Raw genomic sequence first — 25964 nt, 5'->3', positions numbered from 1 at the left:
ACCTCTGTCTTCTTTTAAAATCACATTTTCTAGAGAAGCCTTCGAGTTAAGGGAAGACTTTTCTATGAATTAAAACAAAAGAACATTTGCTTCTCCAGAACATAGGAACATTTAGAAAAGTTAAATTTCATCAGGTAGTAAATGAGATTAAATTTGCAGGGCATTAAAGGGAAGCAGTAGATGTACCTATTAATGATCTATTTCTTATTTTACTGAAGGTGTGGGGAAATTACCTGAGAACAGGTACCTCCTAGCCTGGCTGTGTTTCATTTTACCCTTTTCGTGTAACAGCTTTACAGCAGCCTTAAATATCTTCTTGATCTCATCTGATACCTCTTGCCATGTCTTCTCATTTTCAGCATTGGCAGAAGGCTGCATCTATAGAGATGTAAAAGGGAGAAATTAGTCTTATAATCGTCAAAGAAAAATAATATTTAAGAACAAGAAAATTTATATTATTTGAAGGCCCACTATGTGCCAATACTATGATAGGTGCTTTACAGACAGTGTCTAATTTAATCCCCTTGATAACCCTGAAAGTTAGAAATTATTTCCATGTTTCATGCGAACTTGACCAAATTACACAAGGGTGTCACCCAAATAGGGTGTGTTTGTTGGACTTTCTTATATACCATGCTTTTCCCGTTTGAGTTTTGATACAAATGCCATAAGAAAATAATCTCTGGTGTCCTTGAAAGGGGAGAGAAAGTTAAAGGGGAGGTGCTCTTATGTTATATCTAATTGTCTTTATTTGTTTTAGCTTCATTTGTTTTGATGGTCCACTAGGAGATAAAATGGGAGGAATGCCTACCAATAAAGTAACATTTACATAGTCTTGATGATAATCTTATTAATACATTCATTTATTCAATAATAATTTATGCAGAAATATCATGTGGGGTTTTAGGAATAATCTCAATTTCCCTAGTGGATCATAAAAATAAGTGAAGAAACAATTAAAGCAAATTAAATAGTAACATGAGGAAATCCCCTAGATCATGGTATAAACTGGTTTCTTGGAGTATCAGGTTCTTTGCTATGTATATTTACTCGTGGCATCTTTAACTGGGAAATGGTTTGGGTTTACCCCAATATTCCCACCCAGAGAAGCAATATTGTTACGTATAATTACTTTGAATAATACATGTGAGGGCAAAGAAGAAAAATCAAGGATTCTGATCTGATTTCCTATTGTACAGAGAAAATGTGTTATGTTGGATACCAGAATGACAAATACACAGATCCTGAAGTGGAGAACTGTGGGTAACCCACAGCTGTCCTCTTGGAACTGCGTGGGTGCTGACTGAATCAAGGACATTCTCTTTGGCAGAGGGTTGGATATCTATGCCTTCTTTGCAATCTCCCTAAATATTCTACTCAGTGAGCAGGTTCACCCTTCCTCTCTTCCTCTTTCATTTGCTTTTAAGGGACATATCATAAACTTGGGAGCCAAGTTGGAAAGTAGAAAACAATGTTTCCATCATGCTCAAGCATGAATCACTCCATCACTCTCCATAAGATGCATGAATATAAATGGACTGTTTAAAATGTTAAAGAAAAAATATTAAGTTAAAATTTAAAAAGAGACTATAAATAATAGCTAGGTAGATTTTACAAAGGCCTTCCTCCCACAGAAAACAAATGCACACATGAACCTTTCACAACATAAAAACTGTAACTGTCAAACTTGAAAACTCAATGTACAGACAGAGTGAACACAGCTGAAGAAAAAATTGGTGAACTGGAAAAATAATCTGAAGTTATCTTCTGGAAAGCAGCACAGAGATAAGAAAATTGATTATGTGAAACTGATCATGATTATGATGATATGATTATGATCAATTTCACATGATCAATTTTCTTAATTTTTTTTCTTCTTCACCCTCACATGTATTATTCAAAGTAATTATCTGTAAGGATATTGTTTCTCTGGGTGGGAATATTGGGGTAAACCTAACTGATCATGTGAAACGATCCTTTTTCATTGATTATGTGAAACAGAATTAGAAGCTGTAGAGGACAGACTGAGATGGCCGAAGGCAAACATAATTAAGTAGCACAAAGAAAGAGCAGAGGTAATAGAGGAGAGGCATTGTTTGATGAGATGATGACTGAGAATTTTCTAGAATTAAGAGACTATATGAATTCGCAGATACAGGAAGCATGACATATACCAATCAGAATAAATGGACACATTATAGAAAAGTGGGCAAAACAATAACTTTTCAGATAAGTAAACAAAGGGAGCTTCATTAATGGAAATTTAACCAATTAATATTAAGAATTAGTGATCAATTATTTCATTAAATTATTAATTATTCAATAATACCAATATTAATAAGTAAAAATCAGTATCATTAGTAAACCTTCTTTGATGGAACTTATAAAGGATATACTTCAGGAAGAAGGAAAATTAGACTAGAAGGAAAGTCAGAGATGCTAAATGGAAAGGTGAGTGACAATTTATAGTTTCTTAGTTTTGGATTTAGTTTTTTTTCATTCAATTTTTAAAGGTGCACAATGTGATGTTTCGATACATGTATATACTGTGAAATGGTTACCACAATCAAGTTAACTAACAAATCCACCACCTCACATAATTACCTTTGTTTTGGTGGGTGGTAAGAACACTTGAGATCTACTCTGTCAGCCAATTTCAGGTTTATAATTAACTATAGTCACCATGAAAGTTTGTGCCCTTTGACCAACATCTCTCCATTTCCTCTAAATCCCAGACCTTTGTAAACACACTTCTACTCTCTGTTACCATGAACTCAACATTTTTAGATTCCACATATAAGTGAGATCATACGGTATTTGTCTTTCTGGGCCTGGCTTAATTCACTTAGCATAATGTCCTCCAGGTTCATCCATGTTGCTGTAAGTGGTAGGATTGCTTTCTTTTAAAAAGACTGAATAATATCACAGTATGTGTGTATATAAATGTTCCTTAATTTCCTTCTACATTGTCTTTATCTTTTCATTTGCTGACAGACACTTAAGACTGTTTCCATATCTTGGCTATTGTGAACAATTCTGCAATGAACCTGGGAGTACGGATATATCTTCAAGACAGTGATTTTATTGCCTTTGGATATATACCCAGAAGTGGGTAGTCCTATTTTTAATTTTTTGAGGAACTGCTATACTGTTTCCCACAGAGGCTGCCCCAATGTACAGTCCCACCAACAGTGTACCAGGGTTCCTTTTTCTTCACATCCTCTCTAACGCCTACTATCTTTTGACTTTTTGATGGCCATCCTAACAGGTGTAAAGTGACTTGGCATTGTGGCTTTCATTTGTGTTTCCCTAAGGATCAATGTGGATTTAGTTTTAAAAGGAAAACTTGGGCCGGGCGCGGTGGCTCAAGCCTGTAATCCCAGCACATTGGGAGGCCGAGACGGGCGGATCACGAGGTCAGGAGATCGACAGGCATCCTGGCTAACATGATGAAACCCCGTCTCTACTAAAAAAATACAAAAAACTAGCCAGGCGAGGTGGCGGGCACCTGTAGTCCCAGCTACCCGGTAGGCTGAGGCAGGAGAATGGCGTAAACGCGGGAGGCGGAGCTTGCAGTGAGCTGAGATCTGGCCACTGTACTCCAGCCTGGGCCGCAGAGCGAGACTCCGTCTCAAAAAAAAAAAAAAAAAAAAAAAGAAAAGAAAAGGAAAACTTGGGGTCTAGGGCAGAGTAACTTTCTATCTACTCTGTCTTTTCTGTGCAGAACCACCCCTGGATGACGTAAACGGTAATAAATGTAGTAATGGACAGATCCATAGGCTGGAGGGAAAGGCAGCTTACTGCATTTCTATTGCTTTTCAGCATTTCTGCCTTGGGTCTGAGGTAATAGGCTGCTGGCACCGAGTTCTCATCTCGACAGTACCACTCCTCCAGCAACTTGGTCTCCAGCTTTGCCTCTATGGCGGCATCCAAAATCATTTCAAACTCTGAGGCTTCAACTTCTCCAGGGATTCGGATATTCCCATATTTTTCACCTAATAGTCCCTGTGTATCAACAAGAAAGTTCAATTTAGTGTATCAACAAGAAACTTCAATTTATTGTATCACCAAGAAAGTTCATTTTAGTATTCACATCACATGGTCACTGAATAAATATTAATCAATAGATAACAAGATACATTGCTCCATCAGTTTTCTCTTTTGGTCACAGTGGATAGTTGATTTCCTAAGTAAAATTAGATCAATTATATTACAACAAATTATTCATAGGCTGAGAAATGAGACTCCATATCACATCAGATCAATTCAAAATAAAGAATTTTTGCAGCCAATTTACTTTCTCAAAGTTTACGTAATACAACAAAAGCTGATCTACTCTGAGATTTGTTTGTTCATATCAAAGAAAAATGATGTGCTAGACCTTAAAAATGTCAAACATGTAAAGCCTCAAACCAAATAACTGCTCTGTCAAGAATTGATAGCATAATCCTAAGCTTCAGATTCACACCCCTACAATAAAAAGAAGTATGATATCACTGAATGTGATACTACTAGTAACCCCACTGGTAACTAAAAAAAAAAATTCAAAATGTAAACAAGAGAGCATTTTCTCTCTATTAAATTGGCAAAAGAAACCTCTCGCAGAAAAACAATGGACAAATATGTACTCAGCCTTATGTCAAGGTGAGAGAAAATAACCATAGAGTGCTGATGGGCCTGTAAAATGATCTAGCATTAGAAGCCTAATCAGGCAATATGTATTTAGAGCCCTAAAAATCTATATAACTTTTTACTTTGCATTTTTTTCTTCTGAGAATTTGTCTTTAGGAAATAATTAAGGATGCAAATACTTCCAAAAATACTTATGCTGAATTGGTTTCTTTGAAATAATTGCCTAATAACCTAAATGTTCATTCAAAAGATGTACTAAATTGTATCATACAAGTATATTGACTTAGAAAGATGTTTACAAATACATATTAAATGAAAAGTGTAAGTTATAGAATGGTATACATAAGATGATTCCAGGCTGAGTGCGATGGCTCTCGCCTGTAATCCCAGTACTTTCGGAGGCTGAGGCGGGTGGATCACTTGAAGCCGGGAGCTCGAGACCAGCCTGTCCAACATGATGAAACCCTATCTCTACTGAAAAATACAAAAATTAGCCAGGCGTGGTGGCATGTGACTGTAATCTCAGCTACTTGGGAGGCTGAGGCACAAGAATCGCTTGAACCCGGGAGAAGAAGTTTGCAGTGAACCAAGAATGCACCACTGCACTCCAGCCTGGTAAACAGAATGAGACTCTGTCTCAAAAAAATAAAAGATGATTCCAGTGATTTTGATATTTATATATAGAGAGAAGAGAGAGAATATTATGTACCTGTTAGAGAGAATATCACGTATATATGCATACACAAACATACATAAGAAACATTTTATAAAAAGGTAAAGCAAGGTTATTAACGGCTATCTTTGCGTGGTTTCAAATTTACATAGGTCATTAAATAAGTTTATTATTTTTACTAAAAACCTTTTTTTGGTATACATATATATTATTTTGTAGTGAGAAAAACAGCAGGTATTTAAACATTTTAAATTTAGTGGTGTAGGCCGGGCATGGTGGCTCACACTTGTGATCCCAGCACTTTGGGAGGCCAAGGTGGGAGGATCACCTTAGGTCAGAAGTTTGAGATCAGCCTGGCCAAAGTGGTTAAACCCTGTCTCTACTAAAAATACAAAAACTAGCCAGGTGCATGCTAGTAATCCCAGCTACTAGGGAGGCTGAGGCAGGAGAATCGCTTCAACCTGAAAGGCGGAAGTTGCAGTGAGCTGAGATCATGCCGTTGCACTTCAGCCTGGGCAACATAGCGAGACCCCATCTTTAAAAGAAATTAGTAGTACTGCCGATTTGCTTTGTGGAACAACACTTTCAAGGTTGCTGAAACTGTCTGCTTAAGCCAGTGGTTCTCACAGTGTGGACCTGGAACCAGCAGCATCCACAACACCTGGGAACATGTGAATTCTCAAGCCCCATCCCAGAGCTACTAAAAAACAAACTCTGGTTACAGAGCTGAGCAATCTATGTTTTAGCAAGTCCTCCAGGTGGCTGAACTTCCGGTTTAAACTAATAAAACTATTAGCTTAGATAGCACTTGGCATTTCAATCAATCTTCATCTTACCTAGTAGAAAGAAGGAGGGAACACAAAGGACCTCTTACATAAGCCTACAGCAACCAAAGCAATTTGTCTGCTTTATTGTATCCATGAGACACTTTCTGTTCAATCTGGGGGCACTTTTGTTCTTTCCTCTTGTTGATTAGCATTTTAGCATAAACATCAAGCTGTGTTTATCCACTGGAAGGTGAATTTCAGGTTTGGTTTCCCTAGGGGGCACTTCTGACTACTTCTCCTGCCTATCCAGTATTCACGGTGTCCTTTTCATCAGATACAGGCAGCTGAAAGAGTAAGAGAAGTCCTTGGTAGATCTGTGTCCACATAAATGCATGACCTAAACTCTACAACACACTAGTAAGCTCTCTGAGGGAGAGGCCAGAGCTGTTTATTCCTAGCTATAGAAAGGATTAAAACACACAGTTGTTGACTAAATGAATGAACCAAGACAGAGATAGAAATCATTAAAGTTTGTTCTGCTCTTCTCTGAAGCTTCTCTCTGTAGTCAAGTAAAATAGTTCAGCTCTCAATAGGTGGAGTAACAATTTGGGAAGGTACCAGCTTTGTGAGCAATACTCATTTCAGCCGTATTCCTTAAGCAGGTACTGTATAAACATATCTCTGGTTGGACCATGCCCTCTCTCTCTCCTTAGCACATAAGCCATCTCATATAACTGGTTTACTAAGGTGACTATGAGCACCTGAATTCATGCCTCAAGCTCAAGCCTCCTCAGTACTAGTCTCAATGACCAAAAAGGAAGTAGATCTAATCTAGCAGTTCTTTTTGGCTGCAAAAGTTGCTTTGGAAGGGGCTAGAATGGAGGGATGCCACATTATTGGTATCCATTATTTCAGCATGATATATGAGGGTTCTACAGAGGGTGTGCTAATCCCAAGCCACTGTATTTGCCTGAAGGCCAATTAAGAGCACTTCTATTTAATCTACATTGGGCCAATCTTGATAACAGGTTTATATAACAAAAATGATGTATCTCAAGTTGTTTCCCAAATTCTCTAATGGTTCCCTCTTCCAAAATCTCTTATGCTAAACAAATAGGTATGGCCTTTCATTTTACCACATATACAGAGGAACATTATCTTTTTTAGGGTAACCAACCTGGTGATTATCCCATTATCTTGCCTAATTCTGGACAGTCAGTACTCTTAGTTGGGGCTGTATGCCACTAAGAATGAGGTTTTAATGCTGGGATGTGCCATCAAACAGACCCACATGGGCGAAATAGGGAATAAGAGAATGTCTAAGCAGTAGACATTGGTAGAATTCAAAAAAGTATACAGATGGAGTTTGGTCATTGGTGGAGGACCAGGTAGACAGACAGCACATTAAATACGGGATTTAGTAATTGACAACACTCCATCTAGTAGCCAATTCAGTCTTGGAATATCATGGACTAGTTACTACAATCCAAGGCAAGACCAGCTGGGTTTTGGGCATGAAGCAGAGAAGAGGACAAAATAGAGAGTACAGAAACAAGACCTTGTCCCTGGAAAGCACCATCATGATTGCACAGCAATGTACTATTGGTTCTTCAACTTCTTTCTGCTCTAAACAAGGCTGGTCCTAGAGACTAGGGTTCAGTCAAATCTATGGATTGGTTTCTAAAATATGCTCCACAGATCATCTACATCTGGATCACCCAGGGTACTTGCTAAAATGTAGGTTGCTAGGTCCATTCTCAGATGGAAAGAACATTGTGAGTGAAGAGTCCAAGGAAACTGCATTTTAAAATGAGGTTCCAAAGGAATTCAGAATTTGAGAGCTATTGCTATGGGCAGTGCAAATGTGGTCTCATGAGGAATGGTTAGTAAGTACTGAAGGGGCAGAGCCTGGACCACAGTGGATCATTTCAAAAATCAAGGGCTATTTAAAAATAATCATTTCTTTCAGTTGAGCACCTGGTACCAAATACTGTAATTACGTAATAAATATAGTAAGGCAAAATGTTCCTTAAAGATTACTAAAGAAAAAATATCCTAATCCCATTCAAATAACAAATATATATTGAGCGCCTACTATATATAAAGTGGTAATATAGAACTTCAGAAAAGTAATAATGTGCTACAGGCTTCAAGTTACTTATTGGATTGTTCTCCCTTACTCTTTTCCTTCTCTCTATTGATTCTTCCTTTAGGTGGAATGCTCATAAATCATGAATCAGTTAATTTTTAGGAGCCTAAGACAGGATTCTACCTCAGTCTTATCTTGCTATTTGACAAACAGCAAAAGTGAATTTTGCTTCCACATTTTTCAGTAAGATATTTTGGTTTGTGTGTGTGTGTGTGTGTGTAGTTACAGTTCTAAAATAACACACAAATATTTACAAATAAGGCAACACACAAATATTTTACCAGGACCAGAGTCAATTTACAGAAGGGGGCAGTCCAACTCAGTTGCCAAGTCCAGCTCATATGGTCAATGGATCAGAGCAGAGGTGGAGATGGAAGACCAAGTTCAAGAGGCTAGCAGTTAAACTCTAGGCAGCAAGATGGATTCCACTGTTTTGTTTCCCAATTAGACTATTCCTTAGCTCTGCAGTCATGGGGAGTATCCATGAATGACTTTAGGGCAGCCACAGCAGCTCTGAACAAGAAGGCATCCTTCTCTGTTCACTGGCAATAGAGTATTCATTCCAGTCACTGAAAGAGAAACAGATTTTCCACATCCTTCTGACCCCAATTCTCAAAAAGCTTGCTTTTTGCTTAGTTAAACCAACTTTGCCAGTTTGTAGGGAAAAACTTGGTGCAGAGATGAGAGACTACATTCAATTTTGCATTGAAGTCCATTTTTATGAGTTACAATATTGATCCATCTGCCTATGACCCTAGACAGAAGAAATGCATATGACTGAAATAATTTTCTATTTTTTATTGAATAGTTTAAACGTTCTGTCAATACATATGTGGAAATAAACATATGGGATTTTGCCCATATGTTTCTGTAGAAATCTATAGTCACCTCTCTCCCATCCACCTTACCAAATGTGGAAACACATTTAAATTGGCCTATTCTTAAACACTGAAGACACATAATATCAGCTAGGCAGAAAGCAACAGTACAACACTTAAATACAATCTGGGGAGTTAAGTCCAAAAGGCTGAAAAAAATCTAAGAAAAATTTCTCAGACTTAACAAACACTTCCCGATGTTTTGGAACTGGATAGAGGTGGTGTTTGTACAACACTGTAAATGTAGTAAATGTCACTGAATTGTTCACTTTAAAATGGTTAATTTTATGTTGTATGAATTTCACCACAATTAAAAATACTTTCTGAACTATTGAACTCTTTAGAACTAGGAACTTAAATGTAAAAAGACTCTCTACTTCTTAAAATCTCATTTTCCTTCTTTACATGCTGATATAGCTACATCTAAGTCACTGCTTTCAAAGGCTTAGAGATAACATTTTCCCTCCTCTCAATTGATTTTTTTTCTTTTCCATTGGGCAAATATTGGTTTCTCTCCACTCTGCTCATCATGTGCATTTAGCTCTGCCTGGGCTTGCAACTGAGAATCTTTGGGGTCTGAGTCTACGGCATGCAGTTTGTATTGTACCAAACAGAATACAGGAATAAGTATTCTTGAAGGTGTTGATGAGCTCAGTGTGTCCTTGACTTTACTCTGTGGTGGGATGTCAGGAAAGACAGGTGAGGATACAGTATTTGGGGTTATGGATGCCATGCTTTGCTGGGCATGAGGCAGCTGCTCCCTGGACTGCTGCTTATGAGCCATTGCTCATGGGAGAGCTGTAAAGGAAAAGAGATCTTCACTCATCCTCCTCCACAAACTGGTGCTGTAACAAGCTGAAGCACACACTCTTTAAATGCCCCTGTTCCCACAACCCAGTCACTGGAGCAAGGCAGGTGGGCCTGTTTCTCTCTTTCTTTAAGCTTCTATTTATTACAATAAAATTTTATGATTTTATGCACAATTTTCCTTCATATATGATCTCATTTGACACTCAAGAATCTGTGAAGTAGGGAGAGACACCAAGGCTCCCAGACCTCAGCAGGCTTTCCCAAGGCCATGTTTCCCAGAAGACAAGGTAGTACCAGCATTTGAATATGGGGCTTTAAATTCAATATCCCCATTCTTTCTACTTCATCAGGTTATTGTACTACTTCCCCTTTTGAGAGTATCTTCGAGTAGCTCATTTGACTGTGATACCTCTTGTAGCCAGTACCCTTGGCAGGGCTACCATGTATGAATGTGCAGCCTGTGCACTGTACAACTCCAGGGTGCACTGTGCACAAGGGCTATGGCATGTTCAGTGTTATAGCCCTGGGTGTTGGTATTCTTTCTACCTGATTTATTCTTTTGGGTGAGAGGACAATGGTGGTTGTGATGTCTTCCCTGGAGCTCATGGTCAGCGTTAAGAACTCTACTGTAGAGTGAGACCACCTGAACCCTGCCAAAGAGCCAATAACACCTTATTCACAATTTAACATTATTTTCTCAATGATTTAGAAGTCAAGAAGCACCTATACATCTATTTAAATGTGTAACACAAACATAGGATACTTTATTTAGAAGTAAATTACAACTCAATTACTCAAACTTTAAGTTTCTCATGTCACAAGTAGAAAGAGGAAATGGAGAAATGGAGATGTGATGGTTAATTCTGTGTGTCGACATGACTGGACCACAGGATGCCCAGATATTTCACTTAACATGATTTCTGGTCGGGTATGTGATGTTGTTTCTGGATGAGATTAGCACTTGAATTGGTAGACTGAGTAAAGCAGATGGCCCTCCCCAACTGTGTATGTATCATCCAATCCATTGAGGGCCTGAAGAGAACCAAAAGACAGAGTAAAGGAGAATTTGTTCTCTCTGCCTGACTGTTGAGCTGAGATATTGATCTTCGGCTCTTGGACTGGGACTTATTCCATTGGCACTGCTGTTTCTTTGGCCTTTGCAGTTGGACTGGAATTTATACCACCAGCTTCCCTAGGTCTCCAGTCTGCAGATGGCAGGTCGTGAGGCTTGTCAGACTCCACAGTTGCATGAGCCAATGCCTTATAATAAATCATCTACATATATTCGATTGGCTTTGTTTCTCTGGAGAACTCTAACACAGGCGGAGATGGGAAAATGATAATAAATTGCAAAATAATAATGACAAGTGACTAAAACATTCCCTGTTAAAATAATGTCCATATTAAAGGTAATCTAGATAAAAAAGGTCATATTTTTGGCACCAACAGACATGAGGGTAATATTTTTGGAAAACTGTTCATTTCTCAGTTATTACAGATACACGCTTGTATGCAGGGTTGCCAAGAATGAATGTTAGCAGATATATCTAGCACATTAAGCATTTTTCATTCCAAAACATTCAATTATCCAGATATCCATGATGGTTCTGATGGTCGATAATAATTTGATATTTACTGGCATTTCTCTATGGGCAAAAAAAAAAAAAAAAAAAAAAAATCAGCTTCCCACAATGTGTATACAGTGAGCCTGTGTTTCACATATTACAAATATGAGTCTCTGAAATAGGATATATCAACAAAGGGATACATTCATGGGTACAAATACTTAATCTAATCTGCAGATAAAGAAAGAATATTTTGAGGTTAGTAGAAGGCAAGGCATTAGGAGTGACGTAAGCAGATTGTTTTGTCTCTCTGAGTTTCAGCTTTCATATTTAACAGAGATAAAACTGTTCCTTTGTATATTTATCTGGCCACATACCTCTTCTGGTGCATCATGAGAGTCAAACAGGTGAGGGTGAAAGCACTCTAAATGTAAAGCACTTGGCAACACATAAAGTATCATTGTTGAAATACAGTTTATAGAGAAACACGTATATATGGCATACGTGTATACATATATACACAGAACAGAAACAAATGCTGAGAGGTACAGCTGGATAGATAGAAGAATGAAGTATTTCTTGATTGGAAAGACAGAGGCCAGAAGGGAGGAAAAAATGCACAAGTAGTTGCTTACAGGTAGCATGAAGGTAAGAAAATGTGTGGTCAGATAAGTACAAACTTATCAATGTTCCAGGGGTGGAGAAAAAGAGCTTTAAAATAATTATGCTGGGTTAACTGCACTAACTAGTTGGAACCCCAGCAACAGATGTACAGAGTCACCTTTATAGAGAATACAGGCAGTATTTTAAGGGCAGGCAGCAATCCACATGTAAAACAGAAGTTTACAAAAATGAAGCTGTTTGTATTATAATCAGTGTGTTCGTAGCTATCTTTGCAGGAATTGAGTTTTACTTAAATTCGGTTTCTCTATAAAGGAAGGCCAGCATTGCTATGGACTAACTTGTGTCTCCTCAAAATTCGTATGTTGAAGCCCTAACTACCCATGTCACTGTGTTGAACATGGGGCTTTTAAGGAGGTGATAAAGGCTAAATAAGGTCATAAGAATAGAGCCCTAAACTAACAGAACTGGTGCCTTTACTGGAAGAGAGACACCAGAGCTCTCTCTGCCAAGTGAGGACACAGAGAGAAGATGGCCCCTATTCTAGTCTGAAACAGACAGCCCTCACTGGAACCTGACCATGCTGGCACCCTTATCTTAAACTTCCAGTTAGACTGTGAAAAAAATATTTTTGTTGTTTAATCTACGCAGTCTACAGTATTTTGTCCTTGCCACCTGAACTGACTAATATAAGCATACAGATGAACAAAATGAATGTGATATTGTCAACATAAGGTCTGCTGTGTTTGGCACTGATCATAAAATGAGGCAATCAAGTCATAGATTAGGTAATTTACCAATTTCATCTAACATATAGCAGAATAACTAAACTGATGCTTCAATCATGTTTCTTTGAGAGCTAACAATTCTCAGCTTTCTCAAAATCACATTATAGTTTTACCTTTCTTGAAACCTACATTTGTGGTTTAATTATAGTTATTAAATTTACACACATAAACTCACTGCTGAACTCCTTATATTAATAATAATTCTGCTACTTTTTACTTATTGCAAGATGCTTTTGCCTGCAAGGAAGTTTCATTACTTGGAAAACACTGAACACAACCATTATTCTTTAGAAATATTAGAACAAAGGGAACAGTCATAAGGGTGAAAGAGCTGCCTAACAGAGCCACATGGAATGGAGCCATTCTGGAGTTTGCTGTTAACTTACATTACTTCCAAAGTACAGGTTACAATCCTAACCCTGGCAGTTGCCTTAGAAAATTGAGAACTGTGAAATGTGTAAGGATTACTGGAATTCTAAAATGCTAGAGAAAGAAATCATTGGGAAAATGAATACAAATGGAGCCGAGTTTTCAGAGGGTTAGTGGAGACAGAGTTTGGGACATATTAAAAATGAGATGTCAAGTTAGCCGGGCATGGTGGTATGCACCTATAATCCCAGCTACTCGGGAGGCTGAGGCAGGGGAATTCCTTGAGCCTGGGAGGCGGAGGTTGCAATGAGCTGAGATCCCACTAGTGTACTCCAGCCTGGGTGCCAGTGAGAGACTCTGTCTCCAAAGAAGAAAAAAAAAAAAAAAAAAGGGATATGTCTGTGTTATTCAAGTGGTGCTGTCCATGAAGAATTAGAGATGTGGATCTGTGGGCCAAAAGATTAAGCTGGCTGAAATAGTAGTCCTGGCAGTTATCAAGGATTCATTCAGTCAATACTTATTGAATACTTAACCTTTTAGGGTGATCAGCTCTTTCTGTGTGCTCAGGACTGTCCTAGTTTGAACACTCAAAGTCCCAGGAATGGCCTCCACCCCAGTCCCAAATAAGCCAGGACAGTTGGTCATGCTAAGACAGTCATGGTTCCTGATCCTTTTGTGTCTTTTTTCTTTTTTTTTTGTTTTTGAGACAGAGTCTAGTTCTGTCACCAGGCTGGACTGGCAGTGACACGATCTCAGCTCACTGCAACCTCCACCTTCTGGGTTCAAGTGATTCTCCTGCCTCAGCCGCCCGAGTTGCTGGGACTACAGGTGCGTGCCACCACATCAGCTAATTTTTGTATTTTTAGTAGAGACAGGGTTTCACCATGTTGGCCAGGATGGTCTTGATCTCTTGACCTCGTGATCCACCCATCTCAGCCTCCCAAAGTGCTGAGATTATAGGTGTGAGCCATTGTGCCCAGCCTGTGCCTTTCTTCTAGGAGAGCAATCAGATACCTGTATGGATTAGATAGTTTGAGGGGGCAATTACAGAGTGGAAAGAGGGTGGAGCTGAGGATCACCAACCTTTAGCATGGCCACAGGAGCAGAGGGAGGAAGAATGGAAAAGTGTCACTGAAATCATCAGAGAAGAGAATAATACTCAAAACATTTATACAGAGCTGTTATAGAGCAATGGAACAATGGACAAAGGACACGAATAGGTAATTCATATATGCAAAAAGATAAATGTAACTATGAAAAATAATAATGCTCACCCTATTAACAACCATAGAACTGCAAATGAAAGCGCAAATGTGATAAGATCTTTTTGCTTATTAAACTGATAGAGGAAAACAATGAGCACACCTATGGTTTCTAGGCAACTAGGAAACACGCACTCTCAGACAGAGAGCCAATAAAAATGAATATAACATTTTGAAGACATAGTTTGGCAGTAGATATAAAATTTCACTTTTAGAAATTCATCCTATTTGCAGAAATATTTGTGTGCAAAGAAGTTCAACAATTTTTAGCTTATGTTTTGTCCTTATTCTGTAAGAGATGTTTGATTTACCAGTGTTAATATAAACAGTAAAATTTGACAGTATATGACAGTAAAATTTCCCAAGATGATGAATTCCCAGAATGCGTGGTACATGAGTCTGCTCTAAGTTTTCATTTTTCTAATTCTGAGAAACTAAAAAACAGAGAAACAAAGAATAAACAACCCAGTCTGACAACTCAACATTTTGTCATATTTTCAAGTGGTTTTAAAAAAATTAGTAGACTATTGAGAAGTGTCTGTTTATATCCTTTGCCCACTTTTTGATGGGGTTGTTTTTTTCTTGTACATTTGTTCAACTTCTTTGTAGATTCTGGATATTAGCCCTTTGTCAGATGGATAGATTGCAAAACTTTCCTCCCATTCTGTAGGTTGTCTGTTCACTCTGATGATAGTTTCTTTTGCTGTGTAGAAGCACTTTAGTTTAATTAGATCCTATTTGTCAATTTTGGCTTTTGTTGCCATTGCTCTTGGTGTTTTAGATGTTAAGTCTTTGCCCATGCCTATGTCCTGAATGGTATTGCCTGGGTTTTCTTCCAGGATTTTTAAGGTCCCGGGTCTTATGTTTAAGTCTTTAATCCATCTTGAGTTAAATTTTGTATAAGATGTAAGGAACAGGTCCAGTTTTAGTTTCTGCATATGGCTAGTCAGTTTTCCCAACACCATTTATTAAATAGGGAATACTTTATCCACTGCTTCTTTTTGTCAGATTTGTCACAGATCAGATGGTTGTAGATGTGTGGTGTTATTTCTGGCCTCTGTTTTGTTCTGTTGGTCTATATATCTGTTTTGGTACCAGTACCATGCTGTTTTGGTTACTGTAGCCTTGTAGTATAGTTTGAAGTCAGGTAGCATGATGCCTCCAGCTTTCTACTTATGCAGCCAATAAACATGATAAAAAGCTCATCATCACTGGTCATTAGAGAAATGCAAATCAAAACCACAATGAGATACCGTCTCACACCAGTTAGAATTGTGATCATTAAAAAAGTCAGAAAACAACAGATGCTGGAGAGGATGTGGAGAAATGGGAACACTTTTACACTGTTGGTGGGAATGTAAATTAGCTCAATCATTGTGGAAGACAGTGTGACAATTCCTCAAGGATCTAGAACCAGAAATATTTGACCCAGCAATCCCATTACAGAGATTTATAACCCAAAGGGTTATAAATCAGTCTACTATAAAGACACATGCACATGTATGTTTATTGCAGCACTGTTCAAAATAGCAAAAACCTGGAACCAACCCAAACGCCCATCAATGATAGACTGGATAAAGAAAATGTGGCACATATACACCATGGAATATTATGCAGCCATAAAAAAAAGGTGAGTTCATGTCCTTTGCAGGGACATGGATGAAGCTGGAAACCATCATTCTCAGCAAACTAACACAGGAACAGAAAACCAAACACCGCATGTTCTCACTCATAAGTGGGAGTTGAACAGTGAGAACACATGGACACAGGGAAGGGAACATCACACACTTGGGCCTGTCAGGGGGTGGGGGACTAGGGGAGGAATAGCATTAGAAGAAGTATGTAATGTAGATGACTGGTTGATAGGTGTAGCAAACCACCATGGCATGTATATACCTATGTAACAAACATGCAGCATGTTCTGCACATGTACTCCAGAAGTTAAAGTGTATATATATATATAGACTATTTTTTGGGAACAGTTTTAGACTTAAAGAAAAATTGAGTGGATAGTACAGTCAAAATTAAGTGGAGAGTACACTCTAGTTTTCCCTATTTTTAGCATCTTACATTAGTATGGTATATTTGTTACAATCAATGAACCGGTATTGGTACATTTTGATGAACTAAAGCCCATAGTTTATTCAGAATTCCTTAATTTATACTTACTATCTTTTTCCTGCTTCAGGATTCCCTCTAGGGTACCATATTACACTACTTTTGATTTATCCTGAGGTTCCCTTTGGCTGTGACATTTTTCTCAGGCTTTAGTTGCTTTTGATGACCTTGACCATAAAGAACAGTGTGGTCACATATTATGTAGGATACATCGCTACTGGAATTTACCTGATACTTTTCTCATTATTAAACTGGAATTATGGATTTTTGGGAGAAAGATCACAGAATTTAAGTGCCATTTTCATGATATCAAGGGTATTTACCATCAACATAGTTTATGAGTGTTGACACTGACCTTGAGCACCTGGCTAACACAGTGTTGGGTTTCTCCACTTTCAAGTTATTCCTCTCCCTTCATTTTCATACTGTACTCGTTAGAAGGAAATCATTATGTGTAGCCCACATTTAAGGAGTGAGAGTTATGCTCCCCTCTTTTAGGGGAGATTATCTATATCATTACATAATCTACATAATTTGAAATTATTCTGCATAGAAGACTTGTTTCTTCTTCCTTATGTATTAATTTATTCAATAGTTTATTTATATTAGTATGGACTTATTGATATTTATTTATATTTTGGGTTATAATCCAATACTACTTTATTTTCTTGCTCAAGGTTTTCCAGCTTTGGCCATTGGGAGCTCTTTCGTTGGGTTCCTGGGCCATTTGACTTACCACCCTTCCATCCTTTTTTTAAACAACTCCTTACCTCTTGGTACTACAAGATACTCCAGTCCCAGAATAATCCATTTCTCTAAGGAACCCTTATTCTTTTTATTAGAGAATGTTATTAGAAATAAAGATCTGGGTGCTAGATGTTGTTGCTACTTTGCTGTCATTTCTTTTAGGTCTTCTCTATTGACAGAGCAAAGAATTATATTTGTGTATACTAACCTGTGTATATACATATATCCATAAATATTTCTATCTCTGCTGTTTATTAAATTATTAATCTTAATCTATATTAAGTTAATCATGAGTTCTCATAAGCAAACATCTCAAACTTTGACTTATTACCATGGCTCATTCTAGCCTCCTCCTGTTGCTGATCTGTACATTCAACCCCACCAGTGAGAAATCTGAATCCTGCCATCTGCCAATTACTTGATTGTTCAATTCCAGGATACATGTATAGTCATATGAGAATTGTTAGTCTCCTCTTTGTGGGAAATGATTTAATCAACAAGAGTGCTGTATTTATTTACAGTTCCTTTTGCCTTCAGACCTCCAGACTCCCTTATTTCCAATAGATCTTTTTAAAATAAAGGAAATATAACGTAAAGTTTAATTCCCTTTTGACCGCAAATCCAGGCTGATTCCTCTCCTCCTTCCCAAGGTGCAACTATTTTTATACATTTGTTATATACTCCATTAGTCTACTAGCAAATTCCATATAAACAAATATATGCTACATGTTTTTATTTTAAAATTTACATACTTTATGAGAGACATATTCTGTACCTTTAAAATTCATTTTTTTGCAGTGGTTCTATGTTGATAAGTTTAAATCCAATCTATTCTTTTGTATAACTGTGATATTTCATCCCAAGAATGTTCCATATTTTCGCCATCAATTTTTTTTACTGATGAATATTTAGATTCTCCCAATGTCTTTTTTGCTTTTATAAATATTACCATACTAATGATCCCATCATTAAGCCAGCAATTTTTTTTCCTTTTAAAAAAATTTAAGAGAAATATGTTCTAAATTTTACTTATTTTTTATTTCAATAGGTTTTTGGGGAAGAGGTGGTATTGGCTAAATTCTAGTATTGGTATTGAATAAGTTCTTTAGTGGTGATTTCTGAAATTTCTGCACTTCATCACCTGAGCAGTGTACACTGTACCCAATGTGTGGACTTTTATCCTTCATCCCCCTCCCACCCTTTCCCCTGAGTTCCTCAAGTCCATTGTATCATTCTTATGCCTTTGCATCCTCATAGCTTAGCTCCCACTTATGAGAACATATGATGTTTGGTTTTCCATTTCTGAGTTACTTCACTTATGATAATGGTCTCCAACTCCACTCAGGTGGCTGCAAATTCCATTATTTCCTTCCTTTTTATGGCTGAGTAGTATTCTATATATATATCTCACATTTTTATCCACTTGTTGATTGATGGGCATTTGGCCTCATTCCATATTTTTGCAATTGCAAATTGTGCTGCTATAAACATGTGTGTGCGAGAAGATACTTCTTCTTCTTCTCACTTCTTCTGCTGCCTTGTTGGGGGCCAGCCCTAGTCAGTGTGTCTAAGGGTTCTTTCAAGGCTGCCTGTGTGTGTACAGATCCTGCTGAGGCCTTTCAGCCATGCTTGGAAAGCCTTACAGAAAAGCTGAGTTGCTCATAACATCGTGCTGATCCGGTGTTTCAAGGGAAGTTTCTTCTTTTTAACTGAGGACACAGCAGACAGGCCTGGGAGGAAGATTGGCCTGTGCACCATGGACCTGGGAAGTTGATGGAGGGAAAGCTGGCTCAGTAAGTGTTGTTTAAATGGTGACACCAGCGTCATTAATGGGTATCAATTATGAAGGCTTGGGTTTATGAAGTCTTCTGTTCAGTATATGCCTAATCCTTAATTGGACTTTCACATTTATAAATTCTGAATATTGAGTATCTTTTGCCCTTTTTTTTTTGTTTGTTTGCTTTTTGAGACGGAGTCTCGCTCTGTCGCTGGAGTGCAGTGGCGCGATCTCGGCTCACTGCAAGTTCTGCCTCCCAGGTTCACACCATTCTCCTGCCCCAGCCTCCCCAGTAGCTGGGACTACAGGTGCCTGCCACCATGCCCGGCTATTTTTTTTTTTTTTTTTTGTATTTTTAGTAGAGACGGGGTTTCACCGTGTTAGCCAGGATGGTCTCCATTTCCTGACCTCTTGATTCACCCGCCTTCGCCTCTCAAAGTGCTGGGATTTACAGGCGTGAGCCACCGCGCCCAGACTGTTTTGCCTATTTTAAAGTAATGATTTATCTACCTGGCATCACCAGCTTCTCCACATGAGAAGGGGGAATATGAGCGAATTCTAGACTCCCTCATTTGATCGTTAGAACCACATTGTGATGCCCTACCTCCACTTTAAAGCAGAGATCTGAGAGTGAGAGAGGTCAAGTAACTTGCAGAGGAATCTGACCCCAGGTTTCCTCAAACTTCTAAGTTTATGCTATTTCTCCCATACATGCTTTCTTCAGGGAGATTTCCAAATAGCCCTTTTATCCCTTTAAACTCTTTAAAACAAATTTCAATTGAAAACAAATACCTAAATTGTCTTTTATACTTTCATTTTATCCCAATATATGTCTTAAATAAAGGACATTGAATGTAGTTTAACTTTTATTAATATGGAGGCACCAACAGTGGGTCAGAGCAGAAGCTCTCTGCTCTGTGACCTCAGTCAAGTTACTTCAGCCCTCTGTGCTCCATGGTGCTCTGTTATCTGTGAAATATAGAATCCAACAATGTCAATTTCAGTGGATTTCCCTGTGGATTAACGACATTAATATAAGTAAAGAAATCGGAACGGTAACTGACACATAAATGCTCTATAAAGGCTAACACTGTTATTATTGATGAATTAATCAATAATCCATCACTGTATAATGTGTTGATCCAATTCTTTTATACTTTTTTGGTTCTCCAAAAGTCAGGCTATAAGATGCAATTTTTCCTGCTTCCACTGTACCCACTTCCAGCAGTCTTCCTTTACTAGATCAAACGTGGAATGAGAAACTAGGCAAGCCAGCTTTTATAGAAGTGTACGTTAAGTAAGTCTGAATGATATTCAACAAGGTAAGATTCATGGCTTTAGCAGAGTCTTGTTACAGCGACTTCTGGAACAAAAAGGTAATTTATCTTTGTTTGTTTCTAGGTGTTGGGTTTTCTTTCTTTCTTTTTTTTTTTCAGGGCTGGCTGAGGCCAATTAAAGCTGATCTCTAGATGAAGAGGGTGTACTTCTCTATGATGTGAAGAAGTCTAGTGTAGGCGGTTGTGATTTTTAAAAAGAGCTTATTGTGAAAACTTTTACACATGCTCAAAAGTACAGATAATAGCATAACAAGCCCCCGGATACCTATTACCTAGTTTTACCAACTATCAACACTTTGATAATCCTCTTTCAGAATCCTATCATTTGATCACAAAAATTCCTTCATCATGAATTTTTAAAATAAAAGTTTTAATGTAATCCTAACGACACTATTACATTCAGCAGAATTAAGGATAATTTCTTTTTTTCTTTTTTTTTATTATACTTTAAGTTCTAGGGTACATGTGCAGAACGTGCAGTTTTGTTACATAGGTATACATGTGCCATGGTGGTTTGCCACACCCATCCACCCGTCACCTACATAGGTATTTCTCCTAATGCTATCCCTCCCCTAGCAACCCACCCCCTGACAGGCCACGGTGTGTGATGTTCCCTTCTTTGAGTCCATGTGTTCTCATTGTTCAATTCCCACTTATGAGTGAGAACATGCAGTGTTTGGTTTTCTGTTCTTGTGATAGTTTGCTGAGAATGATGGTTTCCAGCTTCATCCACGTCTCTGCAAAGGACATGAACTCATCCTTTTTTATGACTGCATAGTATTCCATGGTGTATATGTGTGTATGTGCATAGTATTCCATGGTGTATATGTGCACATTTTCTTTATCCAGTTAATCATTGATGGGTATTTGGGTTGGTTCCAAGTCTTTGCTATTGTGAATACTACCACAATAAACATATGTATGCATGTGTCTTTATAGTAGAATGATTTATAATCCTTTGGGTATATAACCAGTAATGGGATTGCTGGGTCAAATGGTATTTCTAGTTCTAGGTCCTTGAGGAATTGCCACACTGTCTTCCACAATGATTGAACTAATTTACACTCTCACAAACAGTATAAAAGCATTCCTATTTCTCCACATCCTCTCCAGCATCTGTTGTTTTCTGACTTTTAATGATCACAATTCTAACTGGTGTGAGACAGTATCTCATTGTGGTTTTGATTTGCATTTCTCTAATGACCAGTGATGATGAGCATTTTTTCATATGTCTGTCGGCTGCATAAATGTCTTCTTTTGAGAAGTGTCTGTTCACATCCTTTGTCTACTTTTTGCTGGGGTTGTTTGCTTCTTTCTTGTACATTTGTTTAAGTTCTTTGTAGATTCTGGATATTAGTTCTTTGTCAGATGGATAGATTGCAAAAATTTTCTCCCATTCTGTAGGCTGCCTGTTCACTCTGATAACAGTTTCTTTTGCTGTACAGAAGCTCTTTAATTTCATTAGATCCCATTTGTCAATTTTGGCTTTTGTTGCCATTGCTTTTGGTGTTTTAGACATGAAGTATCTGCCCATGCCTGTGTCCTGAATGGTATTGCCCAGGTTTTCTTCTAGGATTTTTATGGTCCTAGGTCTTACATTTAAGTCTTTGATCCATTTTTTTATAAGGTGTAAGGAAGGGGTCCAGTTTCAGTTTTCTGCATATGGCTAGCCAGTTTTCCCAACACTATTCATTAAATAGGGAGATCTTTTCCCCATTGCTTGTTTGTGTCAGGTTTGTCAAAGATCAGATTGTTGTAGACGTGTGGTGTTATTTCTGAGGCCTCTGTTCTGTTCTACTGGTCTATATATCTGTTTTGGTACCAGTACCATGCTGTTTTGGTTACTGTAGCCTTGTAGTATATTTTGAAGTCAGGTAGCATGATGCCTCCAGCTTTGTTCTTCTTTCCCAGGATTGTCTTGGCTATATGGCCTCTATTTTGGTTCCACATGAAGTTTAAAGTAGTTTTTTCAGTGCTGTGAAGAAAGCCAGTGGTAGCTTGATGGGGATAGTACTGTATCTATAAATTACTTTGGGCAGTATGGCCATTTTCATGATACTGATTCTTCCTACCTATGAGCATGGAATGTTTTTCCATTTGTTTGTATCTTCTCTTATTTCCTTGAGCAGTGGTTTATAGTTCTCCTGAAAGAGGTCCTTCACATCCTTTGTAAGTTGTATTTGTAGGTATTTTACTATCTTTGTAGCAATTGTGAATGGGAGTTCACTCATGATTTGGCTGTTTGTTATTGGTGTATAGGAATGCTTGTTATTTTTGCACATCAATTTTATATCCTGAGACTTTGCTGAAGTTGCTTATTAGCTTAAGGAGATTTTAGGCTGAGACAATGGGGTTTTCTAAATATACAATCATGTCATCTGCAAACAGAGACAATTTGACTTCCTCTGTTCCTATTTGAATACCCTTTATTTCTTTCTGTTGCCTTATTGCCCTGGCCAGAACTTCCAATACTATGTTGAATAGGAGTGGTGAGAGAGGGCATACTTGTTTTGTGCCCATTTTCAAAGGGAATGCTTCCCATTTGGTATGATATTGGCTGTGGGTTTGTCATAAATATCTCTTACTATTTTGAGATATATTCCATCGATACTAGTTTATTGAGAGTTTTTAGCATGAATGGGTGTTGAATTTTGTTGAAGGCGTTTTTTGAATCAACTGAGATAATCATGTGGTTTTTGTCATTTGTTCTGTTTATATGATGGATTATGTTTATTGAGTTGCATATGTTGAACCAGCCTTGCATCCCAGGTATGAAGCCGACTTGATTGTGGTGGATAAGCTTTTTGATGTGCTGCTGGATTTGGTTTGCCAGTATTTTATTGAGGATTTTTGCATCGATGTTCATCAGAGATACTGGCCCTAAATTTTCTTTCTTTGTTGTGTCTCTGCCAGGTTTTGGTATCAGGATGATGCTGGCCTCATAAAATGAGTTAAGGAGGATTCCCTCTTTTTCTTTTGTTTGGAATAGTTTCAGAAGGAATGTTACCAGCTCCTCTTTGCACCTCTGGTAGAATTTAGCTGTAAATCTGTCTGGTCCTGGACTTTTTTTGATTGGTAGGCTATTAATTACTGCCTCGATTCCAGAACTTTTTATTGGTTTATTCATGGATTTGGCTTCTTCCTGGTTTAGACTTGGGAGGGTATATGTGTTCAGAAATTTATCAATTTCTTCTAGATTTTCTAGTTTATTTGCGTAGAGGTGTTTATAGTATTCTCTGATAGTAGTTTGTATTTCTGTGGGATCTGTGGTGATATCCCCTATATCATTTTTTATTGCATCTATTTGATTATTTTCTCTTTCCTGCTTCATTAGTCTGGCTAGCTATCTATTTTGTTGATCTTTTCAAAAAATCAGCTCCTGGATTCGTCAATTTTTTGCAGGTTTTTTCGTGCCTCTATCTCCTTCAGTTCTGCTCTGATCTTAGCTATTTGTTGTCCTCTGCTAGCTTTTGCATTTGTTTGCTGCTGCTTCTCTAGTTCTTTTAATTTTGATGTTAGAGTGTCAGTTTTAGGTATTTCCTGCTTTCTCTTGTGGGCATTTAGTGCTGCAAATTTTCCTGTACACACTGCTTTAAATATGTGTCCCAGAGATTCTGGTATATTGTGTGTTCATTCTCATCGATTTCAAAGAACACCTTTATTTCTGCCTTCATTTCATTATTTGCCCAGTTGTCATTCAGGAGCAGTTTGTTCAGTTTCTACGTAGTTGTGTGGTTCTGAGTGAGTTCTGTAATCCTGAGTTCTAATTTGATTACACTGTGGTCTAAGAGACTGTTTGTTCTGATTTCCATTCTTTTGCATTTGCTGAGGAGTGTTTTACTTCCAATTATGTGGTCAATTTTAGAATAAGTGCGATAAGGTGCTGAGAAGAATGCATATTCTGTTGATTTGGGGTGGAGAGTTCTGTAGATGTCTATTAGTTCCGCTTGGTCCAGAACTGAGTTCACGTCCTGAATATCCTTTTTAATTTTCTGCCTTGTTGATCTAATATTGGCAGTGCGGTGTCAAAATCTCCCACTATCATTGTGTGGGAGTCTAAGTCTCTTTGTAGGTCTCTAAGAACTTGCTTTATGAATCTGGTTCTCCTGTGTTGGGTGCATATATATTTAGGATAGTTAGCTCTTCTTGCTGCATTAATCCCTTTACCATTATGTAATGGCCTTGTCTCTTTTGATTTTTGTTGGCTTAAAGTCTGTTTTATCAGAGATTAGGATTGCAACTCCTGCTTTTTTTTTGCTTTCCATTTGCTAGGTAAATATTCCTCCATCCCTTTATTTTGAGCCTATGTGTGTTTTTGCATGTGAGATGGGTCTCCTGAATACAGCACACTGATGGATCTTGACTCTTTATCCAGTTTGCCAGTCTGTGTCTTCTATTTGGGATATTTAGCCCATTTACATTTAAGGGTAATATTGTTATGTGTGAATTTGATCCTGTCATTATGATGCTAGCTGGTTGTTTTGCCCATTAGTTGATGCAGTTTCTTCATAGTGTCAATGTTCTTTACAATTTGGTATGTTTTTGCAGTGGCTGGTACCAGCTGTTCCTTTCCATGTTTAGTGCTTCCTTCAGGAGCTCTTGTAAGGCAGGCCTGGTGGTGACAAAAATCTCTCAGCATTTGCTTGTCTGTAACGGATTTTATTTCTCCTTTTCTTATGAAGCTTAGTTTGGCTGGATATGAAATTCTGGGTTGAAAATTCTTTTCTTTAAGAATGTTGAATATTGGCCCCCACTCTTTTCTGGCTTGTAGGATTTCTGCAGAGAGATCTGCTGTTGGTCTGATGGGCTTCCCTTTGTGGATAGTAGCCTGGCCTTTCTCTCTGGCTGCCCTTAACATTTTTTCCTTCATTTCAACCTTGGTGAATCTGAGGATTATGTGTCTTGGGGTGCTCTTCTTGAGGAGTATCTTTGTGGTGTTCTCTGTATTTCCTGAATTTGAATGTTGACCTGCCTTGCTAGGTTGGGGAAGTTTTCCGGGATAATATCCTGAAGAGTGTTTTCCAACTTGGTTCCATTCTCCTGGTCACTTTCAGGCACACCAATCAAACGTAGACCTGGTCTTTCCACATAGTTCCATATTTCTTGAAGGCTTTGTTCATTCCTTTTTATTCTTTTTTCCACAATCTTGTCTTCATGCTTTATTTCATTAAGTTGATTTTTAATCTCTGATATCCTTTCTTCTGCTTGATTGATTCGGCTATTGATACTCATGTATGCCTCATGAAGTTCTCGTGCTGTGTTTTTCTGCTCCATCAGGTCATTTGTGTTCTTCTCTAAACTGGTTATTCTAGTTAGCCATTCCTCTAACCTTTTTTTCAAGGTTTTTAGCTTCCTTGCGATGGGTTAGAACATGCTCCTTTAGCTTGGTGGAGTTTGTTATTACTCACCTTCTGAAGTCTACTTCTGTCAACTTGTCAAACTCATTCTCTATCCAGTTCTGTTCCCTTGCT

General features: G+C 37.9%; 1 protein-coding gene across 1 annotated transcript in view; it reads right to left on the bottom strand.

Moving 5' to 3' along the window:
* Window positions 1-25964, bottom strand: part of NWD2 (NACHT and WD repeat domain containing 2) — a 227490-nt gene that overhangs the window by 22075 nt on the left and 179451 nt on the right. Inside the window, exons 4-5 of the mRNA XM_010365831.2 lie at window positions 3802-4005; window positions 234-378 (exon numbers count right to left, since the gene is read on the bottom strand). Of these exons, the coding sequence (XP_010364133.1) occupies window positions 234-378; window positions 3802-4005 (349 nt within the window). The remainder of the gene's footprint in view (window positions 1-233; window positions 379-3801; window positions 4006-25964) is intronic.

The sequence above is a fragment of the Rhinopithecus roxellana genome, chromosome 2 (genome assembly GCF_007565055.1).
Source record: "Rhinopithecus roxellana isolate Shanxi Qingling chromosome 2, ASM756505v1, whole genome shotgun sequence".
In the NCBI taxonomy this organism is placed as follows: Eukaryota; Metazoa; Chordata; class Mammalia; order Primates; family Cercopithecidae; genus Rhinopithecus; species Rhinopithecus roxellana.
The sequence above is the reverse complement of the archived record's forward strand: the minus strand, read 5'-3'. Positions and strand labels throughout refer to the sequence as shown.